This window comes from Palaemon carinicauda, chromosome 21 (assembly GCF_036898095.1).
Source record: "Palaemon carinicauda isolate YSFRI2023 chromosome 21, ASM3689809v2, whole genome shotgun sequence".
Lineage (NCBI taxonomy): Eukaryota > Metazoa > Arthropoda > Malacostraca > Decapoda > Palaemonidae > Palaemon > Palaemon carinicauda.
In genome coordinates, this window is record NC_090745.1 from 92,487,780 (window position 1) to 92,507,348 (window position 19,569).

At 34.2% G+C, this 19,569-nt stretch overlaps 1 protein-coding gene across 1 annotated transcript in view; it reads right to left on the reverse strand.

Moving 5' to 3' along the window:
• LOC137615037 (homeobox protein abdominal-A homolog) overlaps positions 1-11,870 on the reverse strand; it is a 50,005-nt gene extending 38,135 nt beyond the window's left edge. The window contains exons 1-3 of the mRNA XM_068344671.1: positions 11,741-11,870; positions 6,956-6,985; positions 4,888-5,036 (exon numbers count right to left, since the gene is read on the reverse strand). Coding sequence (XP_068200772.1) covers positions 4,888-5,036; positions 6,956-6,985; positions 11,741-11,870 — 309 coding nt within the window. The remainder of the gene's footprint in view (positions 1-4,887; positions 5,037-6,955; positions 6,986-11,740) is intronic.
• Positions 11,871-19,569: the final 7,699 nt, after the last annotated feature.

Genomic DNA, 19,569 nt, shown 5'->3' on the forward strand with positions numbered 1-19,569 from the left:
AAAATAATACGAAGAAACAGAACATTATAATAATTTGCAAATCATCGATGAGAATTTCCTGTTCAGTATCCGCCTTACCGAGTCATGATTATAAGAAGATATTGACTCATGTAATGAAAAATGTATTTACATTTTCCGAATATCTGACTAGTTTTCAGTTTTAGAATCATAACTCACATGTTTTTTTTTTTTTTATAATAATCCATTTCCTCATTTTTTCTTTTAGCAAAAGGTTCAAAATGTTTTCAAACGGTTAAATAGGATTATCGTACCATTGTCTGATGGATACATTCACACAGCTGACCTTGATGAAAATAGGTATAAAGGTTACAAGTCTTTTTCACACTATTGATTGTTTTGATCTTTCCAACGATATTTTAATAATGATAGTGCATTGATATTGATTTCCTTAGTGCTCGCTTGGGATCTAAAATTGCAGGGTTTCATTTTTGTTTGCATTTACATTCAATTCAGTAGAATAAAAAGAAAAAAATGATACGACGGAGAGATATGATAATAAACTCTACGGTGTTTCGACGCCTATTATCAGTGAAATATTTAGAAAATTGCTAAAGAAATCTACATTACACTAAACGAAGTATTTATGTTAGAGTAAGGAACCATTCTATCAATTAGGATCAGTCTTCTAGGTACGTGTTCTAGCTTGAACATATATTCAATGCGAATAAAAAATTAATTGTTCTCTGTTTTATATATACAGCTATTTATTTCGTAAATAAATATAATTTATTTGTGTTATAGTTATTACTAGTAAAGAATGGGTCTAATCACATACTGACAATTCATTTTAAATTTTTTAATGAATAATATGTTCCGTTTGGAACCTTTGGCGTGAACTATCTATTTGATTATCTATATTATTTTGTTTATTCCAATAACAATGATGGGATCAAATGTATTTTCATTTCGCACTTATATACCACAGTTCCATTTAATAAAAATTGATGACACTGGTAAAATTTTTTATAGATATAACCCTGTAGTTGCTATAAGTTGAATTATCCAATTTAGTATGTTTTCAATATGCTTGTTTTATTCGTAAAATATTGGTTTATGTGTCGTCTATTTACTATATATATATTAATCTGTTTAATTTTTATCCAAGTGTTGGATTATATAAATTCTATTTACTGCCTCAGTAAAGATTTTTCTTTTGCTTGTTTTGCTTGGTAGGACTATATACCAGAGAATCTTTATTAGATTTTTTTTCCCCTTTCGGCCTTACATGCAATAAGGACATTAATGCATCTTTGGTCGCCCGCCCAGCCTCTCTCTCTCTCTCTCTCTCTCTCTCTCTCTCTCTCTCTCTCTCTCTTCATCGATTAAATGTAATAAGTCCTTTCAATTTTAGACTTAATGTGCGGTTTGTGGACGTGGTTCCCGATAATTTAGTTTGATTGAACACCACAGAAAGAAACGACGTCGAAGCCAAGGCACACAGGGTTCATTACTTTTCGATTGTTACGGATTTTTATTTATTCATCTATTCTTTTATTCTTTTAATCTCAAAAAAGCTTGTTTGTTATCTTTCCCCTACCCCCTTCCCCTCCCCTTCTCTTCGGCATCGGTGGCTTAAGGAGCCTCTGTTTTTCACGCCGTGGTCTTTATATAAATTCTTGCATTGTTTGCTGGTGCTCAGCCATTCTGCTTTGCTGTTCCTTCACCCACCTGCTTATCAAGAAAGCTATAAATCTTGGTAATTGCTATCAATTTCCTTTGCATCATTCATCACTGCCGTCTATGATATAGCTTTTTAAATAAAAAGGAAATTCGTTATCAGTGTTGGAATATGAACAAACTAAATTTTTTTTCTTAATATTTTTACATTTGTAGATTAATTTCTCTGATCTGATATTTGTAGAGTAATAATAATGATTGCATCATAGCGGGATATATTCATTAATTATGAAAATGTAATCCTTTGAGAGATATATAAGGAGCAGATGTTTAGTCCATGTGATAGACTGTGCCCAATAATAAGAACTCTTTAGCTGATGATAATCATAAAGTATGTGTTACTTCTGTTGTACTTGTTATTCGTTTTTTTTTTTTTATTTTTTTCTTTTTTGCATTTCTCTGCCCTCTTACAGTTTACAAAAGGCACATGAAAATTATTATGTCTCTCTAATTGTCATCCAAGTAGCGTGAATCAAGATAACGTCTCCCAGATGTGGCTTTTTCATTCTTCACCAAGTTATGTATTGTACTGTTCATATTCTCATGATTCATATTTTTAAGGGGAAAATACATCTCGTAGCTAGGAATTTAATGCAATGCTTTTGTAAAAGCAAATGTTTTTCGTATCCCTTGCGACCATTATATACGTACTGTCTTTATAAAGGGCTATTGTTAACTCTACTGGTTTTGGAGATGCTGTATTTTCTGGGCATTTAATTAGTGTTTAATTTGATAGGGAATTCATGAATATATTTGCGTATTGGCATATTTCTAATCAATATTTCGATATATTATTTGAGGGATTAAAATGTTCAGTTAATAACAAAGCATACATTGTACGACACCCCTTAACTTTTGTTGTATTCTCACAGGAAATGTTTTATAGTGTCTGGTATCGTAATATATGTGATTTTGGTGCTCCGATCTTGTACTATCAAGGCTGCTGATCAATCGAATATCCTAATTGAGTGTTTTGCAGATATATTTTCCTCGTATTGTAAGTCAAACATATATGAATTTATTTCCAGAGATGGGAAGATTTCTCTGTTCTAATTTACTTTACTTTCGTTTGTTACTTGAAAACAAATAAAAAGTTGCCTTTACTGTATAAATATCGTGTTTTGATGATACTTTATCCTTGATTAGATTAAGGAATCCAACGATTTGCTTCGATGTGTATGTTATAATACTTAGGTTAGGAAAATACTGTATTGGAGTGTGCTTCTAGGAACGAAAAAGCGGAAGGGTTTTGTTTTTTCATAAAAACCAGTAGGAGTTTTGTCATCCACAACGATCCGTTACATATTTTGTTTTTCTGTATTTCTTGTAGCATTAAATCACAGATTTTGAGTTTTAATTGAAGGAGGAAATCCACCAAGTCCCGTTTTTCCAGTATTTCTTTGGTTTAAAAAAGCCAGTCAGGTAATGTGTCGATTATTTCTTTTTATATTTCATAATGATATTCACGCATTGATATGTATAAATTTTCTGAGGTAAAAAATAATTGTCCTGTTCTCATAGGTGAAAAATCCAATTAATAATACAAATTGGGACTCCGGTGAAGAGGTTTATCTTGTTTTCATCGTTTCTAGTAATGCAAACGCAATTTTGAACAATCCACCCAAGTCCCTTTGACCTTCCCAGAGCAAGTCTTCATCGTGGATCTCCCACTTCTGTATCACTTTCGAAAATTTTGGGCTCATGTGTATCGAGCTCTAACACTCATCTATTTTGCAGTACTTCGAGAGCTGTGCTGAACGCAAGGGAAGGTACCTCTTGGGCAATCAATACTTTTGCTTGCCACGAGTTTTGGGTTCTCATGAAATACGATTAATATGAACCCTTCACCTGAAGGCCAAGTGCATCACATGATTGATGAATGTCAAGGGAACTGAGTGATTAATCGCTTTCACATTCAATTTGATATCTGCCACATTCATTTAGCCAAATGGGACGAGTGTTTGATTTCAAAATGAGTTTGGTCAGATATTAATTTCTAGTTCCTTTTATTATTATTATTATTATTGAGTACAAACCACCTGTTTGCGATTTGTTTTGTAACTCTCTTTCTTTTTATATCTAAATGTAAGATAGCTTTCTATATATAAAAATAGTACCTGAATAGCATTTATCTCCTTGAAGATACTTATCTCAAATTGTTTAATTAGGTTTTTTCTCCGTGTTTTTTTTTTTCTGTAATATTAAATATACTCACATTTCCTTGAAAGTAAAGCTTTTCATGAATTAGAACGCAAACTCTCCTGCAGCTGATGACCTCGTCTAGCGACGATATGCGAATAAATAATTTAAGTGATAATAATCTTCTTTCATCTGTTTCATCAAATGCATTTTAGAAAAAAAAATATGACGTCACTTCTTCGTGTTTTAGAGTTATTAGATAGACTTATTCTTTTTTATCGAAAGTTGTTATTTTTATATTTATACCGTAATGATTTGATTATTTTTAAGAGGATGATGATAATGATACTAGAATATACGGGATTTGATATATACCATTAGTATAATTTTGAAAGGGGTGTAATGGAAAGAAAATACCGAGTGGAGTATTGGTGAACATTGAGTAGGATATGCGTGTCTAGTCCTAGTGCCCTGTCTGGCGTGTGATGCATGTCTGTAGTCTTGGCTCCCGAATGAGGCCCTCGACCACATGAAAGACCCTAACACCTTCTCGACCAGTATCTTAAGTGGGTTAGGGAAATGAGTCCCTCTTCAATTTGTAAGAGTTAGGAATGCTCCCCCCCCCCCTTAGACGCATTCTTGCAATGAGGCATTTGAGGAACTGTTCGTAAATTCCTTGCCAAGTGAGGGATGTAGCCCACAAGCTCGGTGCTGTTTTAGCAATCCAAGACAGTTAATGTACGAGAGCTTTTGGAAATATTTGAGGGCATATTATCATGTTGAGGTAAGTCGTACATGATAAAGCTTAATAACATGAAGGAAAATTCATCCTTTCATGCATGATAAAAGGACAGGTCTCTGAAAATAGATATCTGAAAGGGGAAAAATATCAGTATTATTTTACCTGAAACAAAAGCAAGTAAAAATGCAAAGACATTCATAATCAAAGACATCTAAAACATAATTATAAATATTAATAAAAACGGAAGGTAGTTAAGAGTACAATTTGTACATAAATCAAAAACTCAAAAACTGCCTATAAAGCTTCACCTGTCTCTCTGTTAAGCATAATGCGTGGGCGATCTCTATCCTCCGCCTTCGAGTTAGATAGTGATTGAAATGGAATTCCTTCTCGAGTTCCAGAGTTTGGAATCGTGTGTAGGTTTGTCGGCCTCGTCGTCGCGGACACCCGTTTGGACCTGCAAGATGGGGAGGGAATGAGTGGATGGGCACACGGGCGTAATGTAGAAATCAACAGCATAGGGATTACACATAATATTCTAATAAGAATGGTGTTTGTGTGATTTGAACGCACTGATTATTTTGTGAAACAGAATGTTTGAATATTAAGTTGCATTTGTGGCAATCTTGGGTAACGACCCAGATAGCAACTGACAAATAGATAATTTACAATATAAAGGTATGAGAACTTGCCACTTGTCATAGTCAATTACTAGCTTAAGGAAAATTATTATTATTTTACTTTTTTCTATATTTAATAATTGTAGGGGTTTGTGTTGCCGTTATTAGCAAAAACACAATCTGATTATGAAGAGGGTTTTCAGAGTTTCCTTGGTAGCTACTTCCAAAAATGAGCGTGTTCAAATGGCCAACATTAGGGAAAATTATATCAATCGTGACCCTTATTTGCAGAGGTGTAGGAAATGGCGCTTGAAATTTAACGCTAATAAGACTACATGGGGAGTTAATAACTGGAGCTAGTGGAACAAGTTGGCGTTTGAGGCAATGATGTCAGATATATTTCCAAAGGAACACTTGCACACCTCCTTTTTTTTTTTTTTTTAACGTGGGGAAGGGTGTTTCATTGATTCGAAACACAGATGCTTTTGTAGCACAGGGGACATGGACCGGTGAGGAAACAAAATTATCTCTAATTTGAATATATTCTTTTAAAATGTTGCTTTGGAGCTGATAGTGGAATGAATTAGGCCCTATCCTTATCATAACATTTTATATATATATATATATATATATATATATATATATATATATATATATATGTATATATATATATATATATATGTGTGTGTGTATGTATATATTTTAATATATATATATATATATACACATACACATACATACATACATACATACACACGCATACACAAGTGTGGAATGCTAACCCTCTTGTGATTATGATAGGTAACAGGTCACAGGTGTTGGCCAAAGCACATTAATGTTATTTAGTTTAAAATATTTGACAGGAGCACCAATTTCGAATACATTTAAGTAAACCCCCTTCCTTTTTTAAATTTAAGAAAGGATAATTTCAAGAGAAAAATGAACGTACATGAATGAAGGAATATATATAAAATAAGGGAATGATATCTCATGTCCCAAGAAAGACTTATGAAGAGTCGGAAATTACTATTTTAATCCAAGATAATTAATTTAGACGGCGATATCGGATGTGCTCGTGCGCAACGCATAGGTTAAAAAGCAGAGGGATAACTCATTGCTCAAGGAATGGAATTCTAACTAGGGAGTGCGTTTATGGCGAAAGATTGGTTAGAAATGTGTTTCTTTGAATTGTTCCTCTTACAACATGTGTGGATTATACTATGATGAAAAAATAGTGTTTGAAGAAATATTCCTGTAGAGAGGAGAAAAAGGCTGGTTGACATTGCTCAATCCAGAGGTTGATTTCTTAGCTTGATAGTTCTAGGCAAGGTCTTTGGAGATAGACTTTAGTTCTAGGTTTTCAATTTACGAATTATAGTTCATGTATGCCCTCGTATATTTATGTACTGTACGCTGTGTAGATGCATGACAATGGTAAACATTAGTGAATAGATATTTTAGTTAATGAGCAGATATAAATAATTTGGCCTCATGCACTGATGAAGGCGGTCTAGATATCAGTCAATATATACAAACATTGTGGTAAAAACTATAAGTAAACTTAGAAACTTAATGCTAATTTACGAATCCTGAGTTGCCTTTTGTATTCTAGAAACCGAATAAATAATTAGGACATTTGCATGGATACATACTTACGTACTTCAGCGTATACTTTCGTACAAATACATTTATACTAAATCTATATATTTATTTTTTTTTCTTTTCAATACTCTCAGTAATGAACTTGATTCCTTACCTTCATCATCTTGCACCTGTCGGTTGTCTCCTGTGTGAAAAATTTAAATTAGGCTATTTTGAGAACATTGCAGCCATTCTAACATGCCGCCTAAAGCAGCACTGAATCGTCCAGAAGAGACAATTTTAATGAAATACAATTTATGATGTATATAAACTTTCTAGTAAGCGATGTGAGTCATATGCTTTTGGTCTAGGAAAGGGAGGGGATCCCCATTGGGGGGCAATGGGATCGCTTTGAATAAAAAGGTCAATTTTGACTATAGTTGTGATATAACCTTTTAGTCTTTTAGGAAAAAAGTGTCAAGAGGCGGTAGATATATTGATTAATGAGTGTGTGGATGTGCGGTTTTCTGTTATTTGGTTGTGCCTTAGTGTTGAACTTATATTACGGTACTTTTTTTTTTATTGATATGTAGGACTTTACAGGTTACACGAAATGTACCGAATCCAAAAAGGTTCTGAAATGTTGTTTATTTTCTCTCTCTCTCTCTCTCTCTCTCTCTCTCTCTCTCTCTCTCTCTCTCTCTCTCTCAAACACACACACACACACACCTTTTAATGTTTCACCTCGATTTTCGTTCGTAATATAATTACCGCTACCGGAAAACAGAATAAAAAAAATCCTTTTTATTAATCGCTTGAATTTTCATGGAACGGTAAATTGGATGGGGGGGGGGGAGGAGGGAGGAGGCTGGCTTTTTCAATTTCTTTAGATGCAAAATTAATTATTTTGTGAGCAATATTACATGTTTTACAATGAGTCACTTTCATTTATTTTCTTTTTTATCATTGCTTGCATTATCTGATAAGTGTGAGAGAGGTTATGCTTGGAATATGCTTTTAATACAACTTGACTTACAATCATAATTGCTGCTAAGCGCTCGTACACACACGCGTAAGCTTGCCTGTGGAAGGGGTCTAATTAGCCGCGGCTATATATACGCAATGGGGCCATAAGTCAGGGTACATTTTTGCTTATGCATTGCAAGGGAGTCCATCATTTCATGCTTAATCATTTAAAAGGGGATTTACCGAATATACTCAATGTCTTGAGTCCAAATGATCGAGGATGGCTGTTCCTCGATGGAGAGAGAGAGAGAGAGAGAGACACCGAGGGTTCATTCGTCTTTTAGAGGAGATTTAGAACCCCGGATGTTAGTGAGTGAAGGGCAAAGGTGAGCAGTTTTTGCTACATGCAAGATTTATGTTTGAATATGAGTGTGCTGTTTGTAGCGAGGGATTTATAACGGCTAAATGTTGGCTTTACTATGTGATTATGGACGCGATAGTTGGGTTCGAGCTGTCTCGATGCAGAGGCCGCACTCTTCGATACTATTATTGTTGTTGTTGTTGTTGCTTTAGCATTTCTTGCTTGCTGTGTCGGTTTTCCCAATCTGTAGTTAGGGACATTACTTCTGTCATGAGAGCTGTCTCGCTCTAAGGTAGCAATGCTGTTTAGGCCAACAATAGCTCTGTGAAGTAATTTCACTGTAATAATGATTCCAGGGTAAAAACTCCTGTTTTTGCAGAGCTTTCTCGTTTGGGAGGATGAATAATGGGAACGTGATTTTTTTTTTAAAGTAAGTTTTTAGGGAACGTGACTTTGTCTTCATCAAGGATAACAGAACTTTAGTTGGGAATTGGCTCGACTCGTCACGAAAACAGCAGTCTTTGTTATATGAATTAATATTGTCACTAATGCAGAGGCGAAGGTTATTAGCAAAGAAGTAAAATATATGCTCTTCTTTTTTGATACATATAGTATTTTTTTCATTAACTAGAAATGTAATTGATGATTAACATTTTAATTTGCAAGCTTGATAAATGAGTATTATCAGGATATCTCCAACAAATAAGGAAGGATTTTTAATGAAAAAAAGTCTTGAGGATTCTTTTCTGCTTAAAAATCTTTTTGAAGTTTTTTCATTCTGCTGTGAAGATTTTTTTTTTCAGAAAGAGAAGGAAAGTTGGAGTATTATAGTCTCATGAAGATTTACCCAAGAAAGATGTGGGAAAGTAACCAGATCTTCTTTTACCTTTAATGGCCTTTCCTTAGAAAATGAAGCTATTTCTAGAGGGGCGTTTCTTTATAGATAAATTTAATTGATTAGGGGGTATCCAAAAGTATATTCTTTTTAATTTTAATGTTAATTTTGAAGGCTGAACAACGAATGCTATTTTGTTGTGGTGTTAAATATCATTTTCATTTCGATTCCCTTTTGAAAAAACTTATAGGGGATATTTTCTAGTCATTGTTATTTGCCAGAGTACAGTACTTTTTTTAATTTTTTTTTTATAAAGGTAGGCACAATAACTTGCTGTATTTATGATAAAGGAGCCACAAAACTTTCTGTATTTGTGATAAAGATTTTTTTAATAAAGCATTTTCTCTATATTAATGATAAAAAATCCTATATTTTTTAAGAACCATATCTTATTTAAATATTTGATATATTTATTGTTATACATATCCCTCTTCATAGATTTCTATATGGTGCTATTCAATTCCTATTAAAAAACTACCTTTAAAGATTTTTAGTCATCCCTGTCTCTTATTAGAGCCTCTTGCTCCTTGTTATAATGAGAGATCCTTCCTGGGATAGGAGGAAAGAGCTGTCGTTGGTTCTCCCCCATTTCTAGACTGATTGTTATCCGCTTTACAACTTCCAAAGATGTTATTTGCTTAATAATTTCCTGGGATCGAGCAATTTGTAAGTAGAAAAAAAAAAAAAAAGACTTGCATGATATTGATAATTTAGTTTGAAATGTTGCGATATATTTATTTTGTGCACTTTGCAGGATGTTCGTAATACCATTATATTTGAGTCGTGTGGCTAAAAGCTTTGTGTTTACGCCATCTTTATCCTTAGCACTCTGCGCTGAAACTGTCTAACCGCAATTTCTGATATATTACGGGAACTAGAGAAATTGGGTGCTATTGGTCTTGTGCTGAAAGTTAGATTATGCAGTGTGAGACGGGTCTAAAATCGAAATTTATTTCCTTAAGATATTTATGTTTGCCACCGATTTACTATTTGAATCCATTTATGTATTTGAGGTTTTCTATTATTTAGCCAGTATACGCATATAAAGTTTTGACTAACTATATTTGATATCGATCTGTTCCCTTTCATGCGAACCTATTATGAATTAGCCTTTAAATTTATCAATTTATAATTTTTTTAGAATAATTGCCAGGCTTAGTGAATATTTTTTCTGACTGTGTAACTCGTGTATTTTATAAAACAAATTTTCCGATAAATACAACAATCAACATACTACATCTCATAGATTTTGTAATGGGGAAGCCTATTTTATCGTGTTAGTTAATTTGCGAATAAGTTGAATCCCATTGGGAAATGGAATTCCATCCGATTCTTATTAAAATCTCTTTAAGAAAAATAACAAGCTTGAACTTTATTAGATTTTCCGTTGAATTCAGCCAAGAGAAAATCCCCTAATTAACTTTGAGCGTCACGAACTGCCACCGAAGAAGAGCTTGAGCTTATAAAAGTGGCGAAAAAACATCTTGGAAATGTTGTGAAGTATGGCGGTCTTTCTACAGCTTATTGTGAATGATGGTTTCGTGTTAACTGTCTTGCTTCCTCTATCTCCTTACATGTATCTAGCGAAAACTGTTTATTCATTGCAAATTTGACCGTGCACTGTGGTAAGTTTGAAATCGGAGTTAGATTATTTGGAAGCTTTTGTGACTGCTCATAAAGCCTTGATAGCTTGTACAAATACACACAAACACACACGTGTATATATACATACATATATATATATATATATATAAATATATATATATATATATATGTAATATATATAATATATATAATATATATACTGTGTATATATATATATATATATATATATATATAATATATATATATATATATATATGTGTGTGTGTGTGTATGTGTGTGTAAGTAAGTAAGTAGTATATTTGGCTTCCGATTTTCATGCTTTGTTTTAAGGAGAATAAACGAAATTTCACGTGAAGAATGATTTCCCCCATTTATTTCTCATTTTCCCTGGGATAATGGATCTTCCTATTGAACAGAGAAACGAAACTAAGAGCAATTGCACACTTATTATTGCATTGTTGCTGCCTTCGGTAATCGGGACTATTCAGGGGCAAAATAATAGCAAGTTGGTCGTTATATCTTTTGTGAAGCTCTAAAACTGCCATAATTTGCGGTTCTGTCGTTACAGTCCTTCCATTGGACCTTGCGTGATTCACACAGCACAAAATGGTAAATTTAACCCTCGTGAAATCGATGTTCCACCCTATTTATAAATCTCTGTAACGGAGTGGCTGTATTTTCCGATAAAAGTTGTGTTCAATTTGGGAATTTTAAAAATCCCCCAGCGGTATATTAAATCATGGGAATTCTAAATCATCAGATCCAAAAGGAGATTTTAAGTGCGGTTTTATTCTTGGCCGCACGTGAATGGAAAGGGAGGGTTGATCATTCTGTCGAAGAAGTTTTTCTTTGTTTATTTTTTTTTCCACGTCGTTTCACTTCCTTAGTATCTTTCATAAAATGCGTAAGTCATATTTTGCGAACGGCGATTTATATTGTGTGTAACACTGAATTTTTCCCACAATTTTCTAAATATTTATTTGTAAATGGGACGTGCATTTCAAGTTTTGATATTCATTTGAAAAAATAGATCATCAACAATGCTCCTCCTGATCTCCTTAATAGATCGGAAAACTGAATCTAAATGTCTTAGCGCAAATGAAAATAATGTTTTAGAATTCTACTCTACTTACTGTCAGCTCCTCCGAGGAAAGAATCATGTCCAGGATCATCTCTCCTCTCCTCTTCCTCTCTCAGGCTGTGTTCCATTTCTGTCATCTTTTCCAAGTTCATTAACCACGACCCGTACTCTCCCACTTTCATGCTCATGAGGTGGATTGCTTTCAAGAGCTGCCTTTTGCAGTTTTTATTTCTTTTTTATTCCCCTTCTCTGAATTTCCTTTAATGACAATGGTAATTCACTCGAAGATATACGAAACGACGCCAACTAAGAGCTTTGTTCAGGCCACAGCCAGTGTCATTACACAATCACGTAATCTGAATGTTCATGAGAGACTTCTGGCTTTTGGGCGCGCCACAAGGTGCTACCAATAACTTTTGAGATCAGCCGCCGATGCCGCCCCACGAACTAGTATCGCTTCACTTTGTATACTGAAGCCGGTCTCGCAATCTCACATATCCCTGTCCCTAAACATACCTCAATTCTTGCACAAAAACCCTAATGCCTGTAGCCACCGAATGCACCTCACACCCCCCCAAGTACACACAACACACACACGCACGTACACACGGTCGTCTCTCGCTCTCTCCCTCTTTATCCCCCCACATCTTGCACGACCTCCATATGGTCATCCGCAACTGTTTTTATCAAACCCCCCAATCATCCAGAACGCTTAGTTTATCAGTTTAAACTCTCATGAGCATTATGTTTAAGGTATGCGTACTGTTCTCTAGAAGGCCAAAACATTAAGGTGATTTCTGTTGTTGAGATGAGAGAGGACAAAAGGGAGAGAGGGATGGAAGGAGAGAGAGAGAGAGAGAGAGAGAAGAGTGAGAGTAGCATCTTTATCGTTCTCTCGCGAACAGAGCTTGTTGGGGCTGCTCCTGCTGCTCCTCCATCGCCTTCAGGCACCATTACTCACAGGGCACCTCTCAGATGGGAAGGTTAGATGGGGTTCGATGCTGAAGACATTTTTATTTCACTAGTCTTAAATTCATGGCGAGCTGCTTGATTAGACATTCCCTTATAATGTAGTACATGATATTGTTACACATATGTGCGCGTATGAATGTGCATATGTACAGTATATGAACAAGAATGTTTCGAAATATATTTTGCAATAAAATTTCTTAATGGATGTAAATCCAATGGCGTGCGTTACAATTAGGATTATGATGTGAAATTCCTTTACATGATTATAATGTTTGCTTTACATGTCACATATCTGATAAGCGGCGACCGCGTCTCGTGCCATTACCTCATGTAAGTGGCCTATAGTGTCATTTCGACTCGCATTAAGTCTTAAACGCGCAGATACGACCAGTTCCAAGCTGCCACAGGTGTTTTGGTGACATACGGGACCTTCTCACGGAAATGTCGAACCGTGACGTGCAGAGTACATGTTTCCATTTTAATTTAAGTCTTTTCTAACATCCTAAATAATCATTAATCCAATTGAAAGAGTAAATAGTGTCTTATTCTCCAGGCAGCTGTGTTGGTCCTTAAAAGTTATTGTCAGATTAGTTCGTGCTTTCCATTGTCACGCAGAAAAAAGCTTCCTCTTTGTCAGAATCTGTTATTATGATTCTTCTTTTATGTTGTAATTTATATCCGTCCTTGCACACCAAAAGAACAAGAAATCATCCAGATTATACCGTGAACGAGAAATTATTCTGGGATATAACAGGCCGGTGCCTTATAATTACTTTGATGATTTTACTCCGTCTGCTTTCCTTCACAACGAACGAGAAGGTAATGTTTTCATATTTTTTGTTTTAATTCGAACAACCTACTTATATAAAGAGCTAAATAGATGGCGTGAAAGACGTATGACAAAGGATAGGCCCTGCCATCCAGAAGGCCCAAGTGTGTGTACGTGTGTGTGTGTGTGCATGTGTGTGTTTATGTGTGTATGTGTGTGTATTATAGGGATAAATGGTTCTGCTTAGAAGTCTTTAGTTAAGTGTATAAAACATTTAATGTTGTAGGGGTTCAGCTACACAGGAGGTTAATCCACGATACAACAGTCAATCATTTAATGTGACAGAAAGACTTGTGTTGATTTTCCTGGGGCTATTTGCTATTAGGGAAAGCGGTTAAATGAGGATATATATATATATATATATATATATATGTCTGTGTGTGTATATATATATATATAAATAGATTGATAGATATATAAATAGATAGTATTCCTCTGTCATTAAAAGATATAAAGGCAAGTATACTGTATGCTTAGAGGTCTTCCTTATTAAAAAAAAAAAAAAAGATGCTATTTGACATTAGTGTAAACTTTTTTTTTTTTTTAAATGCAGTCCGTACTTGCAACAACGGAGAGAAATTCGAGCCTTTCCATCAAAGGGAAGAGAGAGAGAGAGAGAGAGAGAGAGAGAGAGAGAGAGAGAGAGTTCAAGGCATATTTCTGATTTATAACGGACGATAGCTGTGTAATAATTGCCTAATAATCGTGATCATGTGACTGCCAACTCCTACGATAAAGAACCTTGGAATTCAGTCTCTCTCTCTCTCTCTCTCTCTCTCTCTCTCTCTCTCTCTCTCTCTCTCTCTCTCTCATATTTTGTGCCGTTTCTTCCTCTGTTATTATTGTCATGCCCCTGAATTTTTAAGGGACTTGCTTGAAGGCTGTGGCTGACCCGTCAGAATGTAATTATGAGTTTACTGCGTCATAAAAAAAAAAAAAAACATTGAAAAAAATCAAAATGATCACCACGCCCCATCGAGCTAGGTCTTAATATTCACTTGTCCTTTTTCAGCGATGTATTTATTCGAAGTTTTGTGGTTAATGATAAATTTAATGCTCGTGGTAATGTAGATTCTTATTTTATTTTATTTGCCGTAAAAAAAGGTATAATTCAGATCTACTTTTGAGTCAGTAACTATTGATTTATTGTGGTCGAGATTTCACAAATATTCTGGGTTGTTTTGAAACATTAAGATTTACTGGAATTAATTGTGCCAAATTGATTTAAATACATAACATGCATAACAAAGCTGTTATTCATAAGATGGGAACTCATCCTAGACATGGTTCTCAATGATAATGTAAGGCGTTCTATCGTTTGACCAGAAATATTTTTAAGTTCAAGAGATATTTTATTGCATTGCAAGCTTATTCGTGATATTAGCAGTAAATTTGTTCTTATATATGGTACGTGGCGTGTATTCATGTTTAATGTATCTTAATAAATTTACCATTACGTGGACAAATAAATTTCAGGATGCTATTTAATTTACAATGTATGAAAATTCTGAAGAAGATTTGACATGAAAACCTGTTTCGTATTTTTTTTTTTTCATATTTAATGTGGTAATGAAAAAAATGAACGTGAATTTCACTTTGCTTTTCGTTAATTTTATGACATTGACGAGGAAGAAATCAGTTGTAATTTTTCCTGTCATTTCAACGAACAGACAAGTATTGGTTCCATTGTTTCCACCTTTGGAGGGTTCGGTAAAAAAAAAAGGATTTCAATTTTGGTTTCAAGTTTCACTCCTCTTCGTAATCGTTAGCTTATCGTATTTTGCAGCGTACATACGGTTGCGTGCACGAGTCATATCTGTTTAATAGAAATTGCTGTGTAAAATTACAGTATTTTTTAGCGATGTAATATAATGATGGCGGTTACCTACTAATTAAGACTAATTAAACCCTGCAGTTTAATGATTGCGCCTAAAATCAAAGAAGAATGAAAAAATCATGACCCTCCTCGTAAGTCTTCCTCAAGGAAGATCACTGATCGTTCAAGTTGATATGAAATAACCTTTGGATTCATCTCTCTCTCTCTCTCTCTCTCTCTCTCTCTCTCTCTCTCTCTCTCTCTCACACACACACACACACATATATATATATATATATATGATATATATATGATATATATATATATATATATATATATATATATATATATATATATATATATATATATATATATATATATAGTCATCAAATATAATATCCATACATGTACACAAGTGTATATGGTAAAGATGAAGCAAAACTCTGCTGGGTTATTGCTTTGAGGTGCTTGTGTTGTTTGTCTGGGCGAGTCCAACAAACGATGGTAATCGAGGCCCCAAAGTGCAGCAGAACGAATCTTCCCCTGATCGTAAAACAGGTCTTCGACTGTCTTCGGCCGCGTCCGTGGAAGGAAGGGTTGGGCTTTGACTGATCACCTGGGAACCAACTTTGCACGCACCCATGAACGCTCCTCCTCATACACAGGCAAAATGCATTCTCTCTCTCTCTCTCTCTCTCTCTCTCTCTCTCTCTCTCTCTCTCTCTCTCTCTCTCAGGTGCTTCTTAGATACAAATGAACGTTGTACTTTTGAATGTTTTTATCTTGGAACTGACATGTTCTTATTTTTTAGCTTTTCGAAAGGGTATATATATATATATATATATATATATATATGCATACATACATACATACAGAGAGAGAGAGAGAGAGAGAGAGAGAGAGAGAGAGAGAGAGGGGGGAGGGGAGGGGGAGGGGGAGGGGAGTCGCAGATACGGAAAGGAATCACTTATCACATTATCCTATGACCAACGACATCCTCAAAACATAATTACAACAAAGCTCAGAAAACGATGTATTGTTATCATTTTATTTTTTTTCTTGAATACAACAATACAATAATATCGACGATGAGAGCCTCCTATCAATGAATTCATGGGTTACGTGTGCGCTTGTTGTAACATAAAAAGTAATATGCCTTGTTTTAATGGGCACTTGAATGTTCACTTTTTATGTCACTGGTCTAAAAACGCTCATAACCTATACCCCTTTTACATAAAAAAGGTAGAAAATATATAAGAAAAAATTCAATGCAGCCACAAGACTATGGACCCAGAGGATATTTCTTGTAACCCTTTCGTATGGGATTGGAGAAGAAGATGGTCCAGTTTTTGTCGACATTTTCTAAATTTTTTGTCTATTTTTTTTCGCTCTTTCACACATTACCTTGGCGGTTATGCTTAAAATCAAATACCCATGAGCCTGATAAGATTCATAAAGGCATTCAAGATCGGATATAAGTTCCATGAAAAATATGGTCAGATCTCCCTGAACGATGGACGAGCGGAATTTAAATTATATTAATTTTTGTGATATACAACGAGATAGCACCCTATTCTTAAATCTTTTTCCTAAATGGAACACTTTAACCATAACCCTTTCCATGGCCACAATTTTTTACGTGTTCATCATTTACCTTTTCCTTTACACTCTCACCCTAAGCCCACCCCCCCCCAAAAAAAAAAAAAAATCTAAGGGACAAGAGAAAAAAAATATCTGTAGAAGGCCTAGTTCACACAAGCGTGGAAAGCATAACTGACAACTCATGAATATTCAAACCTCGTTTCTGATTGGCTCCAGAGAGGAACTAGTTTCCCTTATGCTTATGAAGAACAATTTTGAAAATATGTGGTCAAGGTTCTGAAGAAAGCATAGCTTAGTTCATCCATAGTCATTGGATCTTCCTTTTGCTTGGAGGCTGAGACGTTCGTTTCATCAAGAAGGTGAGTTCATTTTCCTTCGCGCCAATTCTTCTTTCCATATCTTCTCAATTGCTACCCCCCCCCCCTTCTCTCCCCCCTCAGACGTGTGATTATGCAAATTAGGGGAAGAAAGGGCTGAGGGGGAATTTAGTCATTGATTTCTCTTACCTTTATTGATTACTGGGTTGTCACTTTGCGAGATGTTATTGGGTGAATGGAACGTGGACTGCTTGACCTTATACTGCTCACTCATTATTATTATTATTATTATTATTATTATTATTATTATTATTATTATTATTATTATTATTATTATTATGAACGTTTTGCATGGTAATTGCCGTGAGAATACAATAGTGTAATGTAACTTATAACCAGTACTTCTTTTTAAAGTGACAAACATTAGTGTAAATAGACTCTGTGTACGTTTAGTAATTATCGCTATGCTTCCGAAAAATTGTATTTTAGTTTTATTATAAATTTTCAAACATCTTGACATAAAAATATTTCTTGCATCAAAGCAAACGTTTTCCATTTAATATGAAACAAATGAAAACACAGTTAAACAAATATTCCCTTTGTCTCTGTTGAAGTTTATTTATTCATTTGTTTTAGTTTTCGTGTATTTCAGATTGCGTTTTTATAGTGAGAATGATCAATTCTAGATCGCACAGTAATCCTGGTATCGCCTAGTAATCCTGGTTATTTAAACGAACGTTTTTAAAACATATTTTTTATGAAGTCGAAAGCGCTTTGAATTGAAATAAAGGTACCTGGCCCATTATGTGCTACCTTGTATTTGTTTTCATATCTATCTGTCTGTCTGTATATATGTGTATATATATATGTATATATATATATATATATATATATATATAATGTATATTTACACATAGACATTCGTGTATATATACTATATATATATATATATATATATATATATATATATATATATATATATATGTGTGTGTTTACACATTCGTGTAGTGTATGCTTATCTGTACAGTATATACATTCTTATATATTCAGATATATTTATACTGTATATATACTCATATATATGCATATATGTATAAATATAAATTTGTATATATATATATATGAATATAAAAAAATAAATATATATATAGATACTCCTAACTTGTGCTCTGAAATAGTTGTATGCAATCACTAAAGCATACACATCAGTATTTATGCATAAGTTTACAGTAGACTCATTCATTTCATGTTTTTTGAAATTTTTGGAGCTACAGATAATTTCATGAGTTTTTATTTTACTTTTTTCTTTGAGGCACAAACATATTTCGGACAATACTACGTTATTTTTTTTTTTTCTAATTCAAGCAGTATCGGTATGGTAAAGAATTACAGTAATTGATTTAAATGATGATTTCCCAATCGTATATCTCTTTATGACCAGTGCTATTCATTAAGTGTGAATGCTTTATTAAATCAAGTCGGACATTGATATTGAGATTCCGTGCACTGGGGTCGTCATGCTTCAGTCCCTGTCATGAATACCAAATACTGATTTTTCGCGATAAGAGCCAGTCATCGTTAGCTTTCCGACCTATCTGTCCGCATTATCAAATGAAATATAACACGAAGCCACCTCTAAGGAACGCTAAGATTAATTGGAACTGTGAGCTGAGATGAAAGCTAAATACCCTAATAGCGCTTTTTTTTTTTATCTTGGGAATGCACGTCTGCTGTCAGCAACGATGTTAGTCTTTTAGAAGACATGTTATTAGAAAGATGGCAGTTGCTCACTAACCTATTTGTTTCATAGAGTGAAATTATCTCTGTTGAATGAGGGATTGACAAGATTGTGAGATATATTAATCATATACCAGGAGTTAAAGAGGTGATAAATAATTTAGTTTGCATGGAAGATTCCGTAACTTTTTTTTTGTTTTTATTTAGCTTTGATAAGAACTTTAGGTTTTAGTATTGCATGAAATATGAGCTGTTGAATAGCTCTAAATCATGACAAATCGAGCGTTGGACGTTTTGCAGAAACATGCGTGCTATGAATTAGCACACCTGGAAATAACAAGTGATAATGATATCAGTTATCATCTGTAAATGTCAATTATTAACCATCATATTTATCTGGATTTTCACTTCGTCGTAAGATACAAAAATCATAAACTTCTCGTCAGCATTGTTGCTTATTTTCCTTTAAAACTCGTTAACTTACTGATCATCAAGAGGACAATCTTATATAATCATTTAGTTATTTTCAGGTAGATAGTTAATTCGGGGTTGTCCAACAACTCCAATATATTCATAATAAACAGCTTTCCTACTGGTTTTTGAATCAT